This window comes from Pelodiscus sinensis, chromosome 30 (genome assembly GCF_052426305.1).
Source record: "Pelodiscus sinensis isolate ZL-2025 chromosome 30, ASM5242630v1, whole genome shotgun sequence".
NCBI classification, from domain to species: Eukaryota; Metazoa; Chordata; order Testudines; family Trionychidae; genus Pelodiscus; species Pelodiscus sinensis.
Window position 1 is genome coordinate 1,574,652 of NC_143081.1, and position 17,480 is coordinate 1,592,131.

At 68.6% G+C, this 17,480-nt stretch overlaps 3 protein-coding genes across 4 annotated transcripts; 2 read left to right on the forward strand and 1 right to left on the reverse strand.

Moving 5' to 3' along the window:
• Nucleotides 1-337: 337 nt before the first annotated feature.
• On the forward strand, nucleotides 338-1,891 carry FITM1 (fat storage inducing transmembrane protein 1). Its single transcript, XM_089774499.1, has 2 exons — nucleotides 338-859; nucleotides 1,254-1,891. The coding sequence occupies exons 1-2, from the start codon at nucleotides 618-620 to the stop codon at nucleotides 1,855-1,857; spliced, it is 846 nt and encodes a 281-aa protein (XP_089630625.1). The 5' UTR covers nucleotides 338-617; the 3' UTR covers nucleotides 1,858-1,891.
• Nucleotides 1,892-3,334: 1,443 nt separating this feature from the next.
• Nucleotides 3,335-10,966, forward strand: PSME1 (proteasome activator subunit 1). Its single transcript, XM_089774502.1, has 11 exons — nucleotides 3,335-3,489; nucleotides 3,992-4,024; nucleotides 5,326-5,388; nucleotides 5,840-5,941; nucleotides 6,224-6,281; nucleotides 6,368-6,465; nucleotides 7,540-7,608; nucleotides 7,684-7,751; nucleotides 9,982-10,036; nucleotides 10,159-10,245; nucleotides 10,465-10,966. Exons 1-11 carry the CDS (start codon nucleotides 3,451-3,453, stop codon nucleotides 10,543-10,545), a joined length of 753 nt encoding a protein of 250 aa, XP_089630628.1. The 5' UTR covers nucleotides 3,335-3,450; the 3' UTR covers nucleotides 10,546-10,966.
• Nucleotides 9,420-16,996, reverse strand: EMC9 (ER membrane protein complex subunit 9). 2 transcript variants are annotated; one of them, XM_089774501.1, is made up of 6 exons: nucleotides 16,651-16,996; nucleotides 15,015-15,213; nucleotides 14,713-14,789; nucleotides 14,566-14,635; nucleotides 14,311-14,405; nucleotides 9,420-11,697 (listed from the first exon to the last, which is right to left on the reverse strand). In XM_089774501.1, exons 2-6 carry the CDS (start codon nucleotides 15,210-15,212, stop codon nucleotides 11,517-11,519), a joined length of 621 nt encoding a protein of 206 aa, XP_089630627.1. In that variant the 5' UTR covers nucleotide 15,213; nucleotides 16,651-16,996; the 3' UTR covers nucleotides 9,420-11,516. The 2 variants fall into 2 exon arrangements, with proteins under 2 accessions (XP_089630627.1, XP_089630626.1); XM_089774500.1 differs by lacking the exon at nucleotides 16,651-16,996 and having other exon boundaries at nucleotides 15,015-15,404.
• Nucleotides 16,997-17,480: the final 484 nt, after the last annotated feature.

Sequence of the window (17,480 nt, forward strand, 5' to 3'; positions counted from 1 at the left end):
CCCTTGGGAGGGTGCTGTCTTGATGGGCCCTGGGGGGGGGCGTGGGGCCTGCCCCTCGAGGGGGGGTGCTGCCTTGATGGGCCCTGGGGGGGGGGCCTGCCCCTTGGGAGGGTGCTGTCTTGATGGGCCCTGGGGGGGGGGCGTGGGGCCTGCCCCTCGAGGGGGGGCGCTGCCTTGATGGGCCCTGGGGGGGGGCGTGGGGCCTGCCCCTTGGGAGGGTGCTGTCTTGATGGGCCCTGGGGGGGGGGCGTGGGGCCTGCCCCTCGGGGGGGGGGCGCTGCCTTGATGGGCCCTGGGGGGGGGCGTGGGGCCTGCTCCTTGGGAGGGTGCTGTCTTGATAGGCCCTGGGGGGGGGCGTGGGGCCTGCCCCTCGGGGGCACCGACTCCCATCTGCCCAGGGGGGTTGGCTGGCTCCGGGCGGGGCACATGGGGGACTCCAGCAGGAATCTCCCCGGTGCCCCCCCATCCGGCCTGCCCTGGGCGGGGGCGGAGCCGCAGGCTGGGGGGCGGGGCCATGGGGGCTGCGCGTGACCGGCCGCCACCTGCCGCTGTCAGTCCCCGGGGCCCTGGCTCGGCTGCTGCTCCCGGCTCCGGGCTCCGGGCTCCGGGCTCCGGGCATGGCCGGCTGGGGGGGCCGCCTGCCCCTGGCCCTGCTGGCGCCCGCGGGCGCCTGGGCCCTGGCGCTGGCCCGGGGGCTGCTCTTCGCCTGCAGCGACCACTGGGCCTGGCTGCTGGGCGCCCCCTGCCTGGGCCGGGCCTACCACGCCTGGCTGGCGGGGGCCGTGCTGCTGGGCCCCCTGCTCGCCCCCTTCGCCGACCCCCACGCCCTGCTCGCCAGCCCCCGCAACTACTTCAGCCGGTGAGCGCCGGGCCGCCGCCGCTCGGGGGGCTGGGGGGCAGGGCAGGAGTGAGGAGGAGGCTTGGCTGGGGGGCAGAAGGGGGCGAGGGGCAGGACGGGGCAGATTTGCCTGGGGCACAGGGGAGGGGGGAGGCTTCGCTGGGCGGCAGGGGCGAGGGCACAGACCAGGTGGGGGGCAGTGGGAGACGAGGAGGCAGGGCAGGGGGCCGGGCGGTGGGAGCCGGGGGGCGGGCGAGGGGACAGACCAGGCGGGGGGCCGGGGCAGTGGGAGACAAGGAGGCAGGGCAGGGGGCGCGGGGGCCCAGCAGGCCGGGCGGTGGGAGCCGGGGGGCAGCCCCCAAGCCAGCAGGGACCGGGGGGCGGGCGAGGCCCCTAACGCCCCCTCTCCCCGCAGCACCTTCGTGGCGTCGGCGTGGGGCTGGACCTGCGTGCTGGCCGGGGGCTTCGCGCTGCTGGTGAGCTATGGGGCCACGGGCCGGGCGCTGGCCCCCCTGCGCCCCCTGGCGCGCCTGGCGGTGGGCACGGGGCTGCAGCGGGCGGCCGGCGCCGCCTTCGGCCTGGTGGAGGAGCTGACGGGCTACTGCTACGCCCCCCTGCCCGCCGGCACCCTGCTGCCCCCCCTGGCCGACCGGCCCGGCTGCCTGGCCGCCGGGCACCGCTGGCGTGGCTACCTGCCCTCCCGCCCGGCCTTCCTGCTCACCTTCTGCTGCCTGCTGCTGGCCGAGGAGCTGGCCGTCTTCCGGCGCTACCTGGCCCGCGGGCACCCGGCCGGCGCCCCCCTGCGCCTCGTCTTCCTGCTCAACGTGGCGCTGCTGGGCCTGTGGAACTCCCTGCTGCTGGGCACGGCCGTCTACGCCCCGGCCCACGGGCCCCAGCTGGTGGGCGCCGCCGCCGCCACGGCCGCCTGGTACCTCACCTACCGGGGCTGGTACCGCGCCCGCTGGTCGCCCGGCCGCCCCGCCGCCGGCCTGTTCCCCAAGGGCGAGCCCCCCGCCTGAGCCCGGGGGCAATAAACGTGGCCGCTCGCCAGAGGATGCCGCCTGCTGTGGTCTTTTGGGGGCTGGGGGGGCTGGCAGGGTGGGAGGGAGGGGGTAGCCCTTCGGGGGGCGCTGCTCTGGGAAGCGTGGCAGTGGGCCCACACCCTGAGGGCACTGCTGGGGGAAGTTCACGGCCCACACCCTGAGGGCACCGCTGGGGGAAGCTCACAGCAGACACACTGAGGGCACTGCTGGGGGAAGCTCACGGCAGACACACTGAGGGCACCGCTGGGGGAAGCTCACAGCACACACACTGAGGGCACTGCTGGGGCAAGCTCACAGTAGACACACTGAGGGCACCGCTGGGGGAAGTTCACAGCACACACCCTGAGGGCGCTGCTGGGGAAAGTTCACAGCACACACCCTGAGGGCACCGCTGGGGGAAGTTCACAGCAGACACTGGGCACTGCTGGGGGAAGCTCACGGCACACACACTGAGGGCACCACTGGGGGAAGCTCACAGCACACACACTGAGGGCACTGCTGGGGCAAGCTCACAGTAGACACACTGAGGGCACCGCTGGGGGAAGTTCACAGCACACACCCTGAGGGCGCTGCTGGGGAAAGTTCACAGCACACACCCTGAGGGCACCGCTGGGGGAAGTTCACAGCAGACACTGGGCACTGCTGGGGGAAGCTCACAGCACACCCTGAGGGCACTGCTGGGGGAAGCTCACAGCACACCCTGAGGGCACGGCTGGGGGAAGCTCACGGCCCACACCTTGAGGGCACCGCTGGGGGAAGCTCACGGCACACACACTGAGGGCACTGCTGGGGGAAGCTCACAGTAGGCACACTGAGGGCACCGCTGGGGGAAGTTCACAGCACACACCCTGAGGGCACTGCTGGGGCAAGTTCACGGCACACACACTGAGGGCACCGCTGGGGGAAGTTCACAGCAGACACACTGAGGGCACCGCTGGGGGAAGCTCACGGCACACACACTGAGGGCACTGCTGGGGGAAGCTCACAGTAGACACACTGAGGGCACCGCTGGGGGAAGTTCACAGCACACACCCTGAGGGCGCTGCTGGGGAAAGTTCACAGCAGACACTGGGCACTGCTGGGGGAAGCTCACAGCTCACCCTGAGGGCACTGCTGGGGGAAGCTCACAGCACACCCACTGGGCACTGCTGGGGGAAGTTCACAGCACCCAATGGGCACTGCTGGGGGAAGCTCACAGCCCAGGCCTTATTCCCCGCCCCCTACTGCGGGAAAGGCTGGGGGGAACTTACAGGTCAAACAAGCCTCTCTGACCTTCTGCGGACACTGCCGGGGGAAGCTCACAGCACAAGGATCCTCTTCCCCCCCCCCCCCCCCCGAGGGCACTGCTGGGGGAAGCGCACAGCCCCCCCTCCCGCGCGGGCACTGCTGGGGCAAGCGCACAGCCCGGGCACTGCTGAGGGAAGCGCGCAGCCTGGACACGCCCCCCCCCGCCGGGACTTCCCTCCCCCGTGGTTCCGTCACTTTCGTTTTCACTTTTCTCCTCGCACCTTCGTCCCCCCCCGCCCGCCACTCGCCTCGGGCCCCCACTGCGCCCCCCATCGACCCGCCATGGCCGCGCTGCGGGTCTGCCCCCAGGCCGAGGCCCAGGTGAGGGGGGGCCGGCTGGGGAAACGCGGGGGGGGGCATATTTATGTGGGGCCCGGGCCTGGTGTGGGGCTGGCCGGACACGGAGGGGAGGTGGGGGTGGAGTTGGGGGGCAGGGTGGAGGTGGGGGGCAGGGCTGGGGATCGGGGGAGGGGGGCAGCCCGGGGCTTGGGGCCGCCTGGAGAATTTGGGGAGCAGCTGGGGGCAAATGGGGGGGTCTCCGCCCCCCGGCGCCCAGCACCTGCCCCCCCAGGGGGTCTCTATGGGGCACTCGGTTCCCAGCGCGGGGGGAGGGCCCCTCCACGCCCCATCAGCAGCGCTGACGGGGCAGGGCCGGGCAGGTGGCCGGGGGGAGGGGAGGGGGGAGGATCGGGTGTCGGAGCTGGCGGGGAGCCCGGGCGAGGGGGAAGGGGAGGGGGGAGGGAGCCGGGGGGGGCGGGGAGGGAGGGAGTGTCCTGTTGAGATATTTAACCCCCCCCCCCGCCCAATTTTTTCTCCCGCCCAGGTGGACTCCTTCCGGACCCAGCTCTGCACCCAAGTGAGATGCTGCGAGCTTCCCCCCCAGAAGTGCCAGAGGGAGGGGGAGTTGGGGCTGCGAGCTTCCCCGCAGCAGTGCCCCCAGCCAGGGGGAGGGAGGGGGACCCCGGGGCTGCGAGCTTCCCCGCAGCAGTGCCCCCAGCCAGGAGGAGTGTGGGGGACCCCGGGGCTGCGAGCTTCTCTGCAGCAGTGCCCCCAGCCAGGGGGAGGGAGGGGGACCCCAGGGCTGCGAGCTTCCCCGCAGCAGTGCCCCCAGCCAGGGGGAGGGAGGGGGACCCCGGGGCTGCGAGCTTCCCCGCAGCAGTGCCCCCAGCCAGGAGGAGTGTGGGGGACCCCGGGGCTGCGAGCTTCCCTGCAGCAGTGCCCCCAGCCAGGAGGAGTGTGGGGGACCCCGGGGCTGCGAGCTTCTCTGCAGCAGTGCCCCCAGCCAGGGGGAGGGAGGGGGACCCCAGGGCTGCGAGCTTCCCCGCAGCAGTGCCCCCAGCCAGGGGGAGGGAGGGGGACCCCGGGGCTGCGAGCTTCCCCGCAGCAGTGCCCCCAGCCAGGAGGAGTGTGGGGGACCCCGGGGCTGCGAGCTTCCCTGCAGCAGTGCCCCCAGCCAGGAGGAGGGTGGGGGGCCCCGGGGCTGCGAGCTTCCCCGCAGCAGTGCCCCCAGCCAGGAGGAGGGTGGGGGACCCCAGGGCTGCGAGCTTCCCCGCAGCAGTGCCCCCAGCCAGGGGGAGGGAGGGGGACCCCGGGGCTGCGAGCTTCCCCGCAGCAGTGCCCCCAGCCAGGAGGAGTGTGGGGGACCCCGGGGCTGCGAGCTTCCCTGCAGCAGTGCCCCCAGCCAGGAGGAGGGTGGGGGGCCCCGGGGCTGCGAGCTTCCCCGCAGCAGTGCCCCCAGCCAGGAGGAGGGTGGGGGACCCCGGGGATGCGAGCTTCCCTGCAGCAGTGCCCCCAGCCAGGGGAAGGGAGGGGGACCCCGGGGCTGCGAGCTTCCCTGCAGCAGTGCCCCCAGCCAGGGGAAGGGAGGGGGACCCCGGGGCTGCGAGCTTCCCTGCAGCAGTGCCCCCAGCCAGGGGAAGGGAGGGGGACCCCGGGGCTGCGAGCTTCCCTGCAGCAGTGCCCCCAGCCAGGGGAAGGGAGGGGAACCCCGGGGCTGCGAGCTTCTCTGCAGCAGTGCCCCCAGCCAGGGGGAGGGAGGGGGACCCAGGGCTGCGAGCTTCCCCGCAGCAGTGCCCCCAGGCAAAGGGAGGGAGGAACACCTGGGGCTGCGAGCTTCCCTCAGCAGTGTCCCCCATACTGACTCTGCCCCACCCCCAGGCTGAAGCTCTGGTTGGGACCCGGTTCCCCAATAAGATCGCTCAGTTGGACGCTTTCCTCAAGGTACTTGGGGGGCAGGGCTGGGGGGGCGTTGGCTGGGGCACAGGGGGATTCAAGGGTCTTGTGGGGAGCCGGGAAGGAGCAGGGGGGTGGCGGGGGGGGATTGGGGGAGCTGAGGAGCATTGGGGGGAGGGGGCAGAGGGAGCATTGGGGGGCAGGGGGTTGGGGGAGGGAGCTAAGGAGCATTGGGGGGCAGGGGGATGGGGGCAGAGGAGGCATTGGGGGGCAGGGGGATAGGGGCAGAGGAGGCATTGGGGGGCAGGGGGATGGGGGCAGAGGAGGCATTGGGGGGCAGGAGGATGGGGGCAGAGGAGGCATTGGGGGGCAGGGGAGGGGCCTGGGGGCAGAGGGAGGTTGGGGGGGCTGGGGGCAGAAGGGAGATTGGGGGACCTGAGGAGCGTTAGGGGGCTGGGCTGGGCAGGGGCCTGGCTGCTCACCGCCCCCTGCCCCCCAGGACCCGGCGCTGAACGTGACGGACCTCGAATCCCTGCGGGCCCCCCTGGATATCCCCATCCCCGACCCCGCCAAGGAGAAGGCCAAAGCCGAGCGCCGCAAGGTGAGGGGGGGGGGACCCCAACACTGCCCGGCCTGAGAGCTGCAAATGGGGGGGCTCAGGTCACCAGAGCCCCCCCTACGGTCTCTTCCCATCTCCTTTTGGGGGGCTCACCAAGTGGGGGTAGAATTTTGGAACGGGGGGGTCGTTTTCCTCCTTTGCCCCCCCTTTTCCTCGTTGGGGTTCCCAGGCCGGGGGGAGGCTGGGGGGGCTCTGCAGCTCCATCCCCCACAAGGGAGGAGGGTGCCCCTCACCCCCCTCTCCCTCCCCCTCCTCTTCCGGCAGAAGGAAGAGAAGAAAGACGAGAAGAAAGACGAGAAGAAGGCGGAGGAGGAGGATAAAGGTGAGGGGAGGGGCCGGATCGGGGGAGGGGGGAGCCCTGCTTTGGCCTGGCCCCCGTGGGTCTGACCCCCGTGGGTCTCTCCCCAGCGCCCCCCTGCGGCCCCGTGAGCAGCAACGAGACGGTTGTGCGGCTGGTGAGCCGCGTGAAAAGCGAGATCCAGGAGGCCAAGGAAGAACTGGGGCTGGTGAGTGAGAGACGGAGCCCGAACACGACCCCGGCGTGGCCACCGTGCAACACGCACCGTGCACCGCCCTCCCCCCCCTCTGGCGTGGCCACCGTGCAACACGCACCGTGCACCGCCCTCCCCCCCCTCTGGCGTGGCCACCATGCAACACACACCGTGCACCGCCCTCCCCCCCCTCTGGCGTGGCCACCGTGCAACACACACCGTGCACCGCCCTCCCCCTCTGGCGTGGCCACCGTGCAACACACACCGTGCACCGCCCTCCTCCCCCTCTGGCGTGGCCACCGTGCAACACGCACCGTGCACCGCCCTCCTCCCCCTCTGGCGTGGCCACCGTGCAACACGCACCGTGCACCGCCCTCCCCCTCTGGCGTGGCCACCATGCAACACACACCGTGCACCGCCCTCCCCCTCTGGCGTGGCCACCGTGCAACACACACCGTGCACCGCCCTCCCCCCCTCTGGCGTGGCCACCGTGCAACACACACCGTGCACCGCCCTCCCCCCCCCGGCGTGGCCACCGTGCAACACGCACCGTGCACCGCCCTCCTCCCCCTCTGGCGTGGCCACTGTGCAACACGCACCGTGCACCGCCCTCCCCCCCCCCGGCGTGGCCACCGTGCAACACACACCGTGCACCGCCCTCCCCCCCCCCGGCGTGGCCACCGTGCAACACACACCGTGCACCGCCCTCCTCCCCCTCTGGCGTGGCCACCGTGCAACACGCACTGTGCACCGCCCTCCCCCCCTCTGGCGTGGCCACCGTGCAACACGCACCGTGCACCGCCCTCCTCCCCCTCTGGCGTGGCCACCGTGCAACACGCACCGTGCACCGCCCTCCTCCCCCTCTGGCGTGGCCACCGTGCAACATGCACCGTGCACCGCCCTCCTCCCCCTCTGGCGTGGCCACCGTGCAACACGCACCGTGCACCGCCCTCCCCCTCTGGCGTGGCCACCGTGCAACACGCACCGTGCACCGCCCTCCCCCCGTGCACACGTGCCCCTGTCTGCCGCCGCCTTGTCGTGTGGTCGTCCCTCGTGCGAACACGACGCTCCGCCTCTCTCCCCTTCCAGGTCTCCGTCTGGGTTCAACTCCAGGTGCCCCGTATCGAAGATGGCAACAATTTTGGGGTGGCCGTCCAGGTGAGCACCCTCCTGTCACCCACCTGCCCCCCACTGCCCCCCAAACTCATTAACACCCCCCTTTTCCCACCCCAGGAGAAAGTGTTTGAGCTGATGACGGCCTTGCGGACCAAGCTGGAAGGGTTCCAGACCCAGCTCTCCAAGTGAGTCTGAATTTGGGGGGGGGGGGACCTTCCGCCCAAATCCAACCTAGGGACCCCTCCTTCCGCCTCTTCCCCCCCCCCCAGTCTGACTTGGTGAGAGGCAAAACAGCCAAACCCCCAAGGACATTCAAGGGCAAACAACAGTGTGAAATCCAGGGAGGGAGGAAACGACGTTTTTAAAAACACAAATGTGTCAAAAGGAAAAATTCCAGGTTTGTTTTTCAAAACAAGGAATCAGAACGGCCACAAAACTCATCCCCTGCACATCTTTAAGCCTGCAACAACGACGACAAAACACGGGGAAATTAAATAGCGACACAGACACATTTATTTAAAAAAAAAAAAAAGAAGCCACAAATCTTTAACAGCAAACGGTTTCTTTTCTACAAAACACCAGGAATTAAAATGCCAGATTTTATAGAATGCAAATCGTTAGGTTAACCAAATGGGAAAAAAAGAGGAGGAATTTGAAACCAGCACCAATTTTTACAGAAAGAGTGAAAGTCTGAATGCAAAAAGAGGGCGGGTAAAAGTTTTCTTCCCAGCAAAAGTTTTCGGGTTCTCAGGACAGTGTAAAGCTTAAATCAGCTTCCTTCAGTGGGGAACAACTAAGCCCCGACTAGACCGTTTGAAAGCCAAAGTGTTGTGAAAACAGCTTGTTACGGCTGCAAACTGACCACGGCCACAGTCCCGTTGCATGGGGCACGTTGCTTCTTTCTCAGTGCTTTGCACAAGTAGGAGGTTTGCAGGGGGGGTTCTGCAATGGTCAGTTTTCCTGTGTTGGGGAGGGGTTTGCTTTGGATTTTGGGGACACTGAAAAAGTTGCCCGTTGAATTTGAAAATCTGGATTAAACCCCAAAGCGAGTTCATGGCCGAGTGTGGCACTTGGAAGGGGCTTTGCACCCACATGATATTGATTTGCACATTGGCACATTGAAGAGCTGGAAGAGCCAAGGAAATTAAATGCAATGAAACTTGGTTTCCATATAACATGGACACTTGAGAACAAGTCTAGGGTTGCCAGATACTTTCACAAAAAATATCGAACATGGCAGGGGAAAAAAAGGACCGAAATTGTTGAGCAAAAAAAAGTTACTGAACCTTTAAATCCCCATGCTTCCTCCACCCCCACAAGACATGCGGCCTTCTAGCTGAGAAAAACAGAAAATACTGGACCTTTTACATGTCCAGTGTTTTCTGTTTTTTTTTTAAACCGGACAGAGGCCGCAAATACCGGACTGTGTGGGCCGATACCGGACACCTGGCAACCCTAAACAAGCCCCACAAAAGCTGTATTTTCAAGGGTACAAAAAATTGTGTCAAATGCAAACCAATGAAGTTTGCCCCAATAAATAAATAAATGCAAAGAGAGCAATGTTGTGACAAGCAACAAACCACACACACACCCCCCCCCACACACACACCAACCCCCCCACACACACACACACAACCCCCCCCACACACACACACCAACCCCCCCCACACACACACACCCCAACCCCGCCCCACACACCAACCCCCTCCCCACACACACACACACCAACCCCCCCCACACACACACACCAACCCCCCCCCACACACCAACCCCCTCCCACACACACACACACACACCCCAACCCCCCCCCCCCACACACACACTGAAGAAAAAAAAGTGTATTGGCTCCAAAATAAAGTGCTTGCAAACTAGAGGAAAGTTTAGTGGGAATGAATTGTGTTAAATGCAACAGTCTAAAAGTTGCAAAAAGAATGTAGACGCAAAACTCTAGTCCACTTAGTATATTTTTTGGGAGGGGACCTCAAGGAATCGTCATGTGCCGAATACGAGGTTCAGAATGAACGAAAGTTGCACAGAAGTGAGCAGCTCCAGACAATTCAATTGAAACGGGCACCCAGCCAAAAGAGGGGGCTTTAAAAACGCTACTAAAACGTTATTCAAGGCAAATCGTTTTCTATGGGTGAGGGGCTCTGCAAATGCTTGGGGGGGAGGTGCGTTTTCGGCAGCTCTGTAAAATCGGGAGGCTGGACGCCAAGGGGATTCTCACCGCCCCAACCCTTTGAGCCGGTTGCCATGGGGAGAGCGAGCCGCCCCCACGCTGGGTGGTCTGGGGTCACCCTTTGGGGAGAGCTGCCTTCGAGTCCCCCTCCAAGCAAGGAGACCCCCCCAGCTGTTCCTCCCTCACCCCCTAGTTTAGGGGGGTCCAGCTCTGACATCTGATTCCTCCCCCCAAAGGTACTTTTCCGAGAGAGGTGATGCAGTGGCTAAAGCAGCCAAGAATCCTCATGTGGTGAGTGTTTGGGCGGGGGCGGGGGGGCTGCCCGGATCCCGGCAGAGGCTCTGGGACACCAGGGAGGATGTCCCGGGGGAGGAGGAGACTGGGCCCCTGATTTCCCCGTTCTGCCCCCCCAGGGCGACTACCGGCAGCTGGTCCATGAGTTGGATGAAGCACAGTACGCGGAGCTGCGGCTGATGGTGATGGAGATCCGGAACCTCTACGTGAGTGGGGCCCAGAGGGGAACAGCTCGAGAGGCAAACGGGGGGGGGGGGGGCTTCTCTGGGGGTGGCAGGCTTGGGCGAGCCCTACGTTAAATGACCCCAAAAGAACGGGCGCAGCTGTAGTTGTGTTTGGGGGAGGCCACGCCCCTGTTTAGCCTCACCCCAGAAGCCGCCGGCATCCCCCAAAACTAACTGGCTCCCCCGTGGCCTCCCCGGCAGGCTGTTCTGTACGACATCGTGGTGAAGAACTTCGAGAAGATCAAAAAGCCGCGTGGCGAGACCAAAGGCATGATCTACTGAGCAGCCCGTCGGCGCCGGCCTCCCCCAATCACAGGGCGGGTTGGAAAGCGAGGCGAAGGCGGGACTTCCTCTCCTGCCACTTCCTGGCTTAAAAACGGAGCGAGAGGGCCGTTTTCAACGACGATGAAAGCAAAGGCAACGAAATGCAAAACTGGGGGAGAACAGTCACGAAAGGGGGGAGAACAGGCTGCGAAAGGGCGGAGACGAGGCCCCAAAAAAGCCAACGAACTGGCCCCAAACCAAATTTTAAGGGGGCCAAAAAAAAAAAAAAAAAAGGGAATTAAACAACAAAAGGTTAATTAAAAGACGGGATCCGATGGCAACAAATCCCAAACACGAGACCCGTGAAGAGCGGGTGCACAACAGCCCCGTGCGAGAAATTCAGCACGGCGGGAATCACGCAGCAAGAAACCTCCCAAAACATTGGGGAGCGGGAAGATTTTGGCCTCCAGATATTTGCTCATCTCGTGTCCTGTCCCTTTTGCAAGGCGTCCCCCTCTCCCCCTCTCCCCCCCTCTCTCCCCCTCTCTCTCCCTCTCTCTCCCCCTCTCTCTCCCTCGCCGTTCAAGCGCTCGCAAGTGCTGGTTGCAAACCACAAATAAAGGCATTGAAAGGAAACAGGCCCCGTTCTGTTGGGGGGCGTTGCCCGGTGGGGCTGGGGTATTTCACGGACAAGGTGTGGGGCGTGGACCCGCCTTTGGGGCTCCGCCGCCCGTCGCTTAGCGGGAGCAGGATGCTGGGGAAAGTGGGGGCCCAAAAGCATCAAAAACCCTCCGGAGACGAAAGGCCCAAATAAAGAACACGGTGAAGCCTGCGATTCGCTCTGATTTGAGGCTCGGGGGAGGAGTCTGGCTGGCCGGGGGAGGAGCCAAAGCAGGGGGCGGGGCAAGGATCGGTGAAAAGCTGCGGCATCTTTGCTGGGATTGGCCCGTGGGGGAGAGCCGCTGGGCCACGCCAGCCAATGGGGGGCCTCAGGCGCTGCCGTTGGCCACGGACGCCAGCCGGGAGATCTCGGCGTTGAGGTGCTGATTGGTCCAGTCCTGTCTGATGTCATCGAGGTGGGTGTCGAAGTCGACCAATCGGGTGTGAGCTTTGGCCTCCAGCAGGGACTTGCAGATGTGGCGAGAGGCCTCCCAGTCGCGCCACATGACTCTGAAAGAGGGGAGGGTGGGAGGCCACGTCCCAGACGCCTGGGTCCCCTTCTGGGGGCTGGGCAGCCTGGGGGGGGCGGGACGCTCAGAGGCCTGGGTCCCCTTCTGGGGGCTTGGCAGGCGTGGGGGGGGGCGGGACGCCCAGAAGCCTGGGTCCCCTTCTGGGGGCTGGGCAGGCCTGGGGGGGCGGGACGCTCAGACGCCTGGGTCCTATTCCGGAGACTGGGCAGCCCGGGGGGGGTGGGACGCTCAGACGCCTGGGTCCTATTCCGGAGACTGGGCAGCCTGGGGGGGCGGGACGCTCAGACGCCTGGGTCCTATTCCGGAGACTGGGCAGCCTGGGGGGGGCGGGACGCTCAGACACCTGGGTCCTATTCCGGAGCCTGGGCAGCCTGGGGGGGCGGGACGCTCAGACGTCTGGGTCCTATTCCGGAGACTGGGCAGCCTGGGGGGGCGGGACGCTCAGACGCCTGGGTCCTATTCCGGAGACTGGGCAGCCTGGGGGGGGTGGGACGCTCAGACGCCTGGGTCCTATTCCGGAGCCTGGGCAGCCTGGGGGGGGTGGGACGCTCAGACGCCTGGGTCCTATTCCGGAGCCTGGGCAGCCCGGGGGGGGTGGGACGCTCAGACGCCTGGGTCCTATTCCGGAGCCTGGGCAGCCTGGGGGGGCGGGACGCTCAGACGTCTGGGTCCTATTCCGGAGACTGGGCAGCCTGGGGGGGCGGGACGCTCAGACGCCTGGGTCCTATTCCGGAGACTGGGCAGCCTGGGGGGGGTGGGACGCTCAGACGCCTGGGTCCTATTCCGGAGCCTGGGCAGCCTGGGGGGGGTGGGACGCTCAGACGCCTGGGTCCTATTCCGGAGCCTGGGCAGCCCGGGGGGGTGGGACGCTCAGACGCCTGGGTCCTATTCCGGAGCCTGGGCACCCTGGGGGGGGGCGGGACGCTCAGACGCCTGGGTCCTATTCCGGAGCCTGGGCAGCCCGGGGGGGGTGGGACGCTCAGACGCCTGGGTCCTATTCCGGAGCCTGGGCAGCCTGGGGGGGGCGGGACGCTCAGACGCCTGGGTCCTATTCCGGAGCCTGGGCAGCCCGGGGGGGGTGGGACGCTCAGACGCCTGGGTCCTATTCCGGAGCCTGGGCAGCCTGGGGGGGCAGGACGCCCAGACGCCTGGGTCCTATTCCGGAGCCTGGGCAGCCTGGGGGGGCGGGACGCCCAGACGCCTGGGTTCTATTCCGGAGACTGGGCAGCCTGGGGGGGGCGGGACGCTCAGACGCCTGGGTTCTATTCCGGAGACTGGGCAGCCCGGGGGGGGCGGGACGCTCAGACGCCTGGGTCCTATTCCGGAGCCTGGGCAGCCTGGGGGGGCGGGACGCTCAGACGTCTGGGTCCTATTCCGGAGACTGGGCAGCCTGGGGGGGCGGGACGCTCAGACGCCTGGGTCCTATTCCGGAGCCTGGGCAGCCTGGGGGGGGTGGGACGCTCAGACGCCTGGGTCCTATTCCGGAGCCTGGGCAGCCCGGGGGGGGTGGGACGCTCAGACGCCTGGGTCCTATTCCGGAGCCTGGGCACCCTGGGGGGGCGGGACGCTCAGACGCCTGGGTCCTATTCCGGAGCCTGGGCAGCCCGGGGGGGGTGGGACGCTCAGACGCCTGGGTCCTATTCCGGAGCCTGGGCAGCCTGGGGGGGGCGGGACGCTCAGACGCCTGGGTCCTATTCCGGAGCCTGGGCAGCCCGGGGGGGGTGGGACGCTCAGACGCCTGGGTCCTATTCCGGAGCCTGGGCAGCCTGGGGGGGCAGGACGCCCAGACGCCTGGGTCCTATTCCGGAGCCTGGGCAGCCTGGGGGGGCGGGACGCTCAGACGCCTGGGTTCTATTCCGGAGACTGGGCAGCCTGGGGGGGGCGGGACGCTCAGACGCCTGGGTTCTATTCCGGAGACTGGGCAGCCCGGGGGGGGCGGGACGCTCAGACGCCTGGGTTCTATTCCGGAGCCTGGGCAGCCTGGGGGGGCAGGACGCTCAGACGCCTGGGTTCTATTCCGGAGCCTGGGCAGCCTGGGGGGGGCGGGACGCTCAGACGCCTGGGTCCTATTCCGGAGCCTGGGCAGCCCGGGGGGGGTGGGACGCTCAGACGCCTAGGTCCTATTCCGGAGACTGGGCAGCCCGGGGGGGGCGGGACGCTCAGACGCCTGGGTCCTATTCCGGAGACTGGGCAGCCTGGAGGGGGCGGGACGCTCAGACGCCTGGGTCCTATTCCGGAGACTGGGCAGCCTGGGGGGGGCGGGACGCTCAGACGCCTGGGTCCTATTCCGGAGCCTGGGCAGCCCGGGGGGGGCGGGACGCTCAGACGCCTGGGTCCTATTCCGGAGACTGGGCAGGCGTGGGGGGGCGGGACGCTCAGACGCCTGGGTCCTATTCCGGAGACTGGGCAGCCCGGGGGGGGCGGGACGCTCAGACGCCTGGGTCCTATTCCGGAGCCTGGGCAGCCCGGGGGGGGGCGGGACGCTCAGACGCCTGGGTCCTATTCCGGAGACTGGGCAGGCGTGGGGGGGCGGGACGCCCAGACGCCTGGGTCCTATTCCGGAGCCTGGGCAGCCCGGGGGGGGCCCACTCACAGGTTCTTGTCCTTGGGGACCCAGTGGCGATCTCGCTGCTCCAGCACGGTGAGGGGGGGCACGCGGGGGTTCTGGGTCAGTTTCCGGTTATCCAGCTGGGGGGGGAGAAGGAGGCAGGTCTCAGCCCGCGGGGTGTCCCCTTTGCCCCCACGGCCACAGAAGCCCCAAACCCAACACCCGTAAGGAACGTCCACCCCCTCAAATGTCAGTCACCCCCCTAATTGCAGCCCCCCCCCCGGGACTGGCCGGCCTCACCATGATCAACACGGCGCCCTCGAAGAACTCGGCGAGGCGGCCGGCCATCTTCAGCGCCAGGGGCGTGGGGCTGCGGGGGGCACAGGAGAGGTGTTAGCGGGGAAGGGGGAGCCCGTCCCTGCCCCCACCCTGCGCCCCCAAAGTTACCTCTTGTCGTCCAGCCCGGCATTGGCCTGGTAGTAGCCGGCCAGGAGCAGGTTAGAGCGGGAGGCCCACAGGTCCACCTAGGGCGAGGGCAGAGCTCAGCAGGAGGGCACGCCCCACACAGAGCCCCCCCCCAGCACTCCCTGTGGCTGTGAGCCCCCCCCAGCCCAGCCGCCCCACATTCCCTAGAGCCACCCCCATGCAATTCCTAACACTCGCCACAGTCCTGGTGCCCTCCCCGCCCCGCCCCACAGGGAGCCCCCCGCCCAGACCCCCGTGACCCCAGGCCGCCCCCTGCAGGCCACCTGGTTGAGAGCCACCTCCAGCGTGAGGCTCAGCGCCAGGCTGCTGTGGAAGAGGGGGACGCAGTCGCTCAGGCAGAGGCACTCGGGGGGCGCCCCCCGGCGCGCCAGGAGCAGCCCGTTGATGGCGGCGTGGGGGTGGCGGGCGGCGTGCAGGGACATCTTCACGTAGGCCCGGGCGGAGACCTCCACCTCGCCCATCCTGCGGGCAGCGGGGGGTGAGCGGGGCGGGTGTCTGCCCCCCATCCCCGCCCCCCAAGTACAGCCGGCCCTGCCCTCCAGCCCTGCCCCCCCGCGCAGCCAACCCTGCCCCAGCAGTCTGCCCTGCCCCCCAGCCCCACCCGCCGGCCCCGCCCTCCAGCCCTGCCCCCCAGCGCAGCCAACCCTGCCCCAGCAGTCTGCCCTGCCCCCCAGCCCCACCCGCCAGCGCAGCCGGCCCCGCCCTCCAGCCCTGCCCCCCAGCGCAGCCAACCCTGCCCCAGCAGTCTGCCCTGTCCCCCAGCCCCACCCGCCGGCCCCGTCCTCCAGCCCTGCCCCCCAGCGCAGCCAACCCTGCCCCAGCAGTCTGCCCTGCCCCCCAGCCCCACCCGCCGGCCCCGCCCTCCAGCCCTGCCCCCCAGCGCAGCCAACCCTGCCCCAGCAGTCTGCCCTGCCCCCCAGCCCCACCCGCCAGCGCAGCCGGCCCCGCCCTCCAGCCCTGCCCCCCAGCGCAGCCAACCCTGCCCCAGCAGTCTGCCCTGTCCCCCAGCCCCACCCGCCGGCCCCGTCCTCCAGCCCTGCCCCCCAGCGCAGCCAACCCTGCCCCAGCAGTCTGCCCTGTCCCCCAGCCCCACCCGCCGGCCCCGTCCTCCAGCCCTGCCCCCCAGCACAGCCAGCACTACCATGCCCTCCAGTCTCGCACCCCCAACACAGCGGGCTCCTCCCTCCAGCCCCACCCCCAGCGCAGCCGGCTCTGCCCTCCAGCGTTGCCCTCCTGTGCAGCTCTCCCTGCCAGCCCTACCCTGCCCCCACCACAGCCCTGTCCCCAGGCCTAGTAGCCCCAGCCAGCCCTGCCCTCCAGCCCTGCTCCCCACCCCGCCCCGCCCCCCAGTGCAGCCAGCCCTGCCCTCCAGCCCTGCTCCCCACCCCGCCCTGCCCCCCCAGTGCAGCCAGCCCCGCCCTCCAGCCCTGCTCCCCCCCGCCCTGCCCCCCCCAGTGCAGCCAGCCCTGCCCTCCAGCCCTGCTCCCCACCCCGCCCTGCCCCCCCAGTGCAGCCAGCCCCGCCCTCCAGCCCTGCTCCCCCCCCGCCCTGCCCCCCCCAGTGCAGCCAGCCCTGCCCTCCAGCCCTGCTCCCCACCCCGCCCCCCAGTGCAGCCAGCCCTGCCCTCCAGCCCTGCTCCCCCCCCCCGCCCTGCCCCCCCCAGTGCAGCCAGCCCCGCCCTCCAGCCCTGCTCCCCCCCCCGCCCTGCCCCCCCCAGTGCAGCCAGCCCTGCCCTCCAGCCCTGCTCCCCACCCCGCCCCCCAGTGCAGCCATCCCCGCCTCCAGCGCTGCTCTCCTAGCCCTTCCCCCCAGCACAGCCCTGCCCCCCAAGTGCAGCCCTTCCCCCCCCGCGCTGGTCCCCTAGCACTGCCCCCCCCCCGCGCACTCCTGCCCCCCCACCTGTCCTAGAACTGAGCCTCGCCCCCCCCCGCTGTTGCGTCTCAGTGCCCCCGCCCCGTGCCATCCTCGGCCTCTGATTGGCTGGCTCCCGACCAATGACGTCTCGGCTGTGCTCTTTGGGTTCTCGGGCCTCCGATTGGCCGGCGCGCCCTCCCTACAAGGAGCCGGGGCCGCTGTTCTCGCCGCCGATTGGCTGCTTCCCGCCCCCTCCCGCTCTGACCCGCCCCAGACCTCCAGTGTCATAGACGCGGCGCCTAGAGCGTCCCCAGGACCACATAAACCCGGAAGTGGCACCTCGCTGCCCCTGGGGGGGGAGGGGCGTTACACAGCTGGCCCTGGGGCACGTGATAAGGGGGGGCAAGTCCCAGGACTCAAGGGGGGGGGCTGCAGGGGCCCCATTACCCACAATGCCCCGGGGCCAGGCGCCGTGGGGCCCATTACCCACAATGCCCCGGGGCCAGGCGCCCTGGGGCCCGTTACCCACAATGCCCCGGGGCCAGGCGCCGAGGGGCCCGTTACCCACAATGCCCCGGGGCCAGGCGCCCTGGGGCCCGTTACCCACAATGCTCCGGGGCCAGGCGCCCTGGGGCCCGTTACCCACAATGCTCCGGGGCCAGGCGCCGTGGGGCCCGTTACCCACAATGCCCCGGGGCCAGGCGCCATGGGGCCCGTTACCCACAATGCCCCGGGGCCGGGCGCCGAGGGGCCCGTTACCCACAATGCCTCGGGGCCAGGCGCCGTGGGGCCCGTTACCCACAATGCCCCGGGGCCAGGCGCCCTGGGGCCCGTTACCCACAATGCCTCGGGGCCAGGCGCCCTGGGGCCCGTTA

Bases quoted from the DNA above. Each gene is read 5' to 3' on its own strand.
- FITM1 (XM_089774499.1), top strand. From the start codon at position 618: ATGGCCGGCTGGGGGGGCCGCCTGCCCCTGGCCCTGCTGGCGCCCGCG. The intron at 860-1,253 runs GTGAGCGCCGGG...CTCTCCCCGCAG, and splicing joins CCCCGCAACTACTTCAGCCG to CACCTTCGTGGCGTCGGCGT.
- EMC9 (XM_089774500.1), bottom strand. From the start codon at position 15,257: ATGGGGGGCAGACACCCGCCCCGCTCACCCCCCGCTGCCCGCAGGATG. The intron at 14,790-15,014 runs GTGGCCTGCAGG...CCCTCGCCCTAG, and splicing joins TGGAGGTGGCTCTCAACCAG to GTGGACCTGTGGGCCTCCCG. The intron at 11,698-14,310 runs GTGAGTGGGCCC...CCCCTCTTTCAG, and splicing joins GTCCCCAAGGACAAGAACCT to AGTCATGTGGCGCGACTGGG.
- PSME1 (XM_089774502.1), top strand. From the start codon at position 3,451: ATGGCCGCGCTGCGGGTCTGCCCCCAGGCCGAGGCCCAG. The intron at 7,609-7,683 runs GTGAGCACCCTC...TTCCCACCCCAG, and splicing joins ATTTTGGGGTGGCCGTCCAG to GAGAAAGTGTTTGAGCTGAT. The intron at 7,752-9,981 runs GTGAGTCTGAAT...CTCCCCCCAAAG, and splicing joins TTCCAGACCCAGCTCTCCAA to GTACTTTTCCGAGAGAGGTG.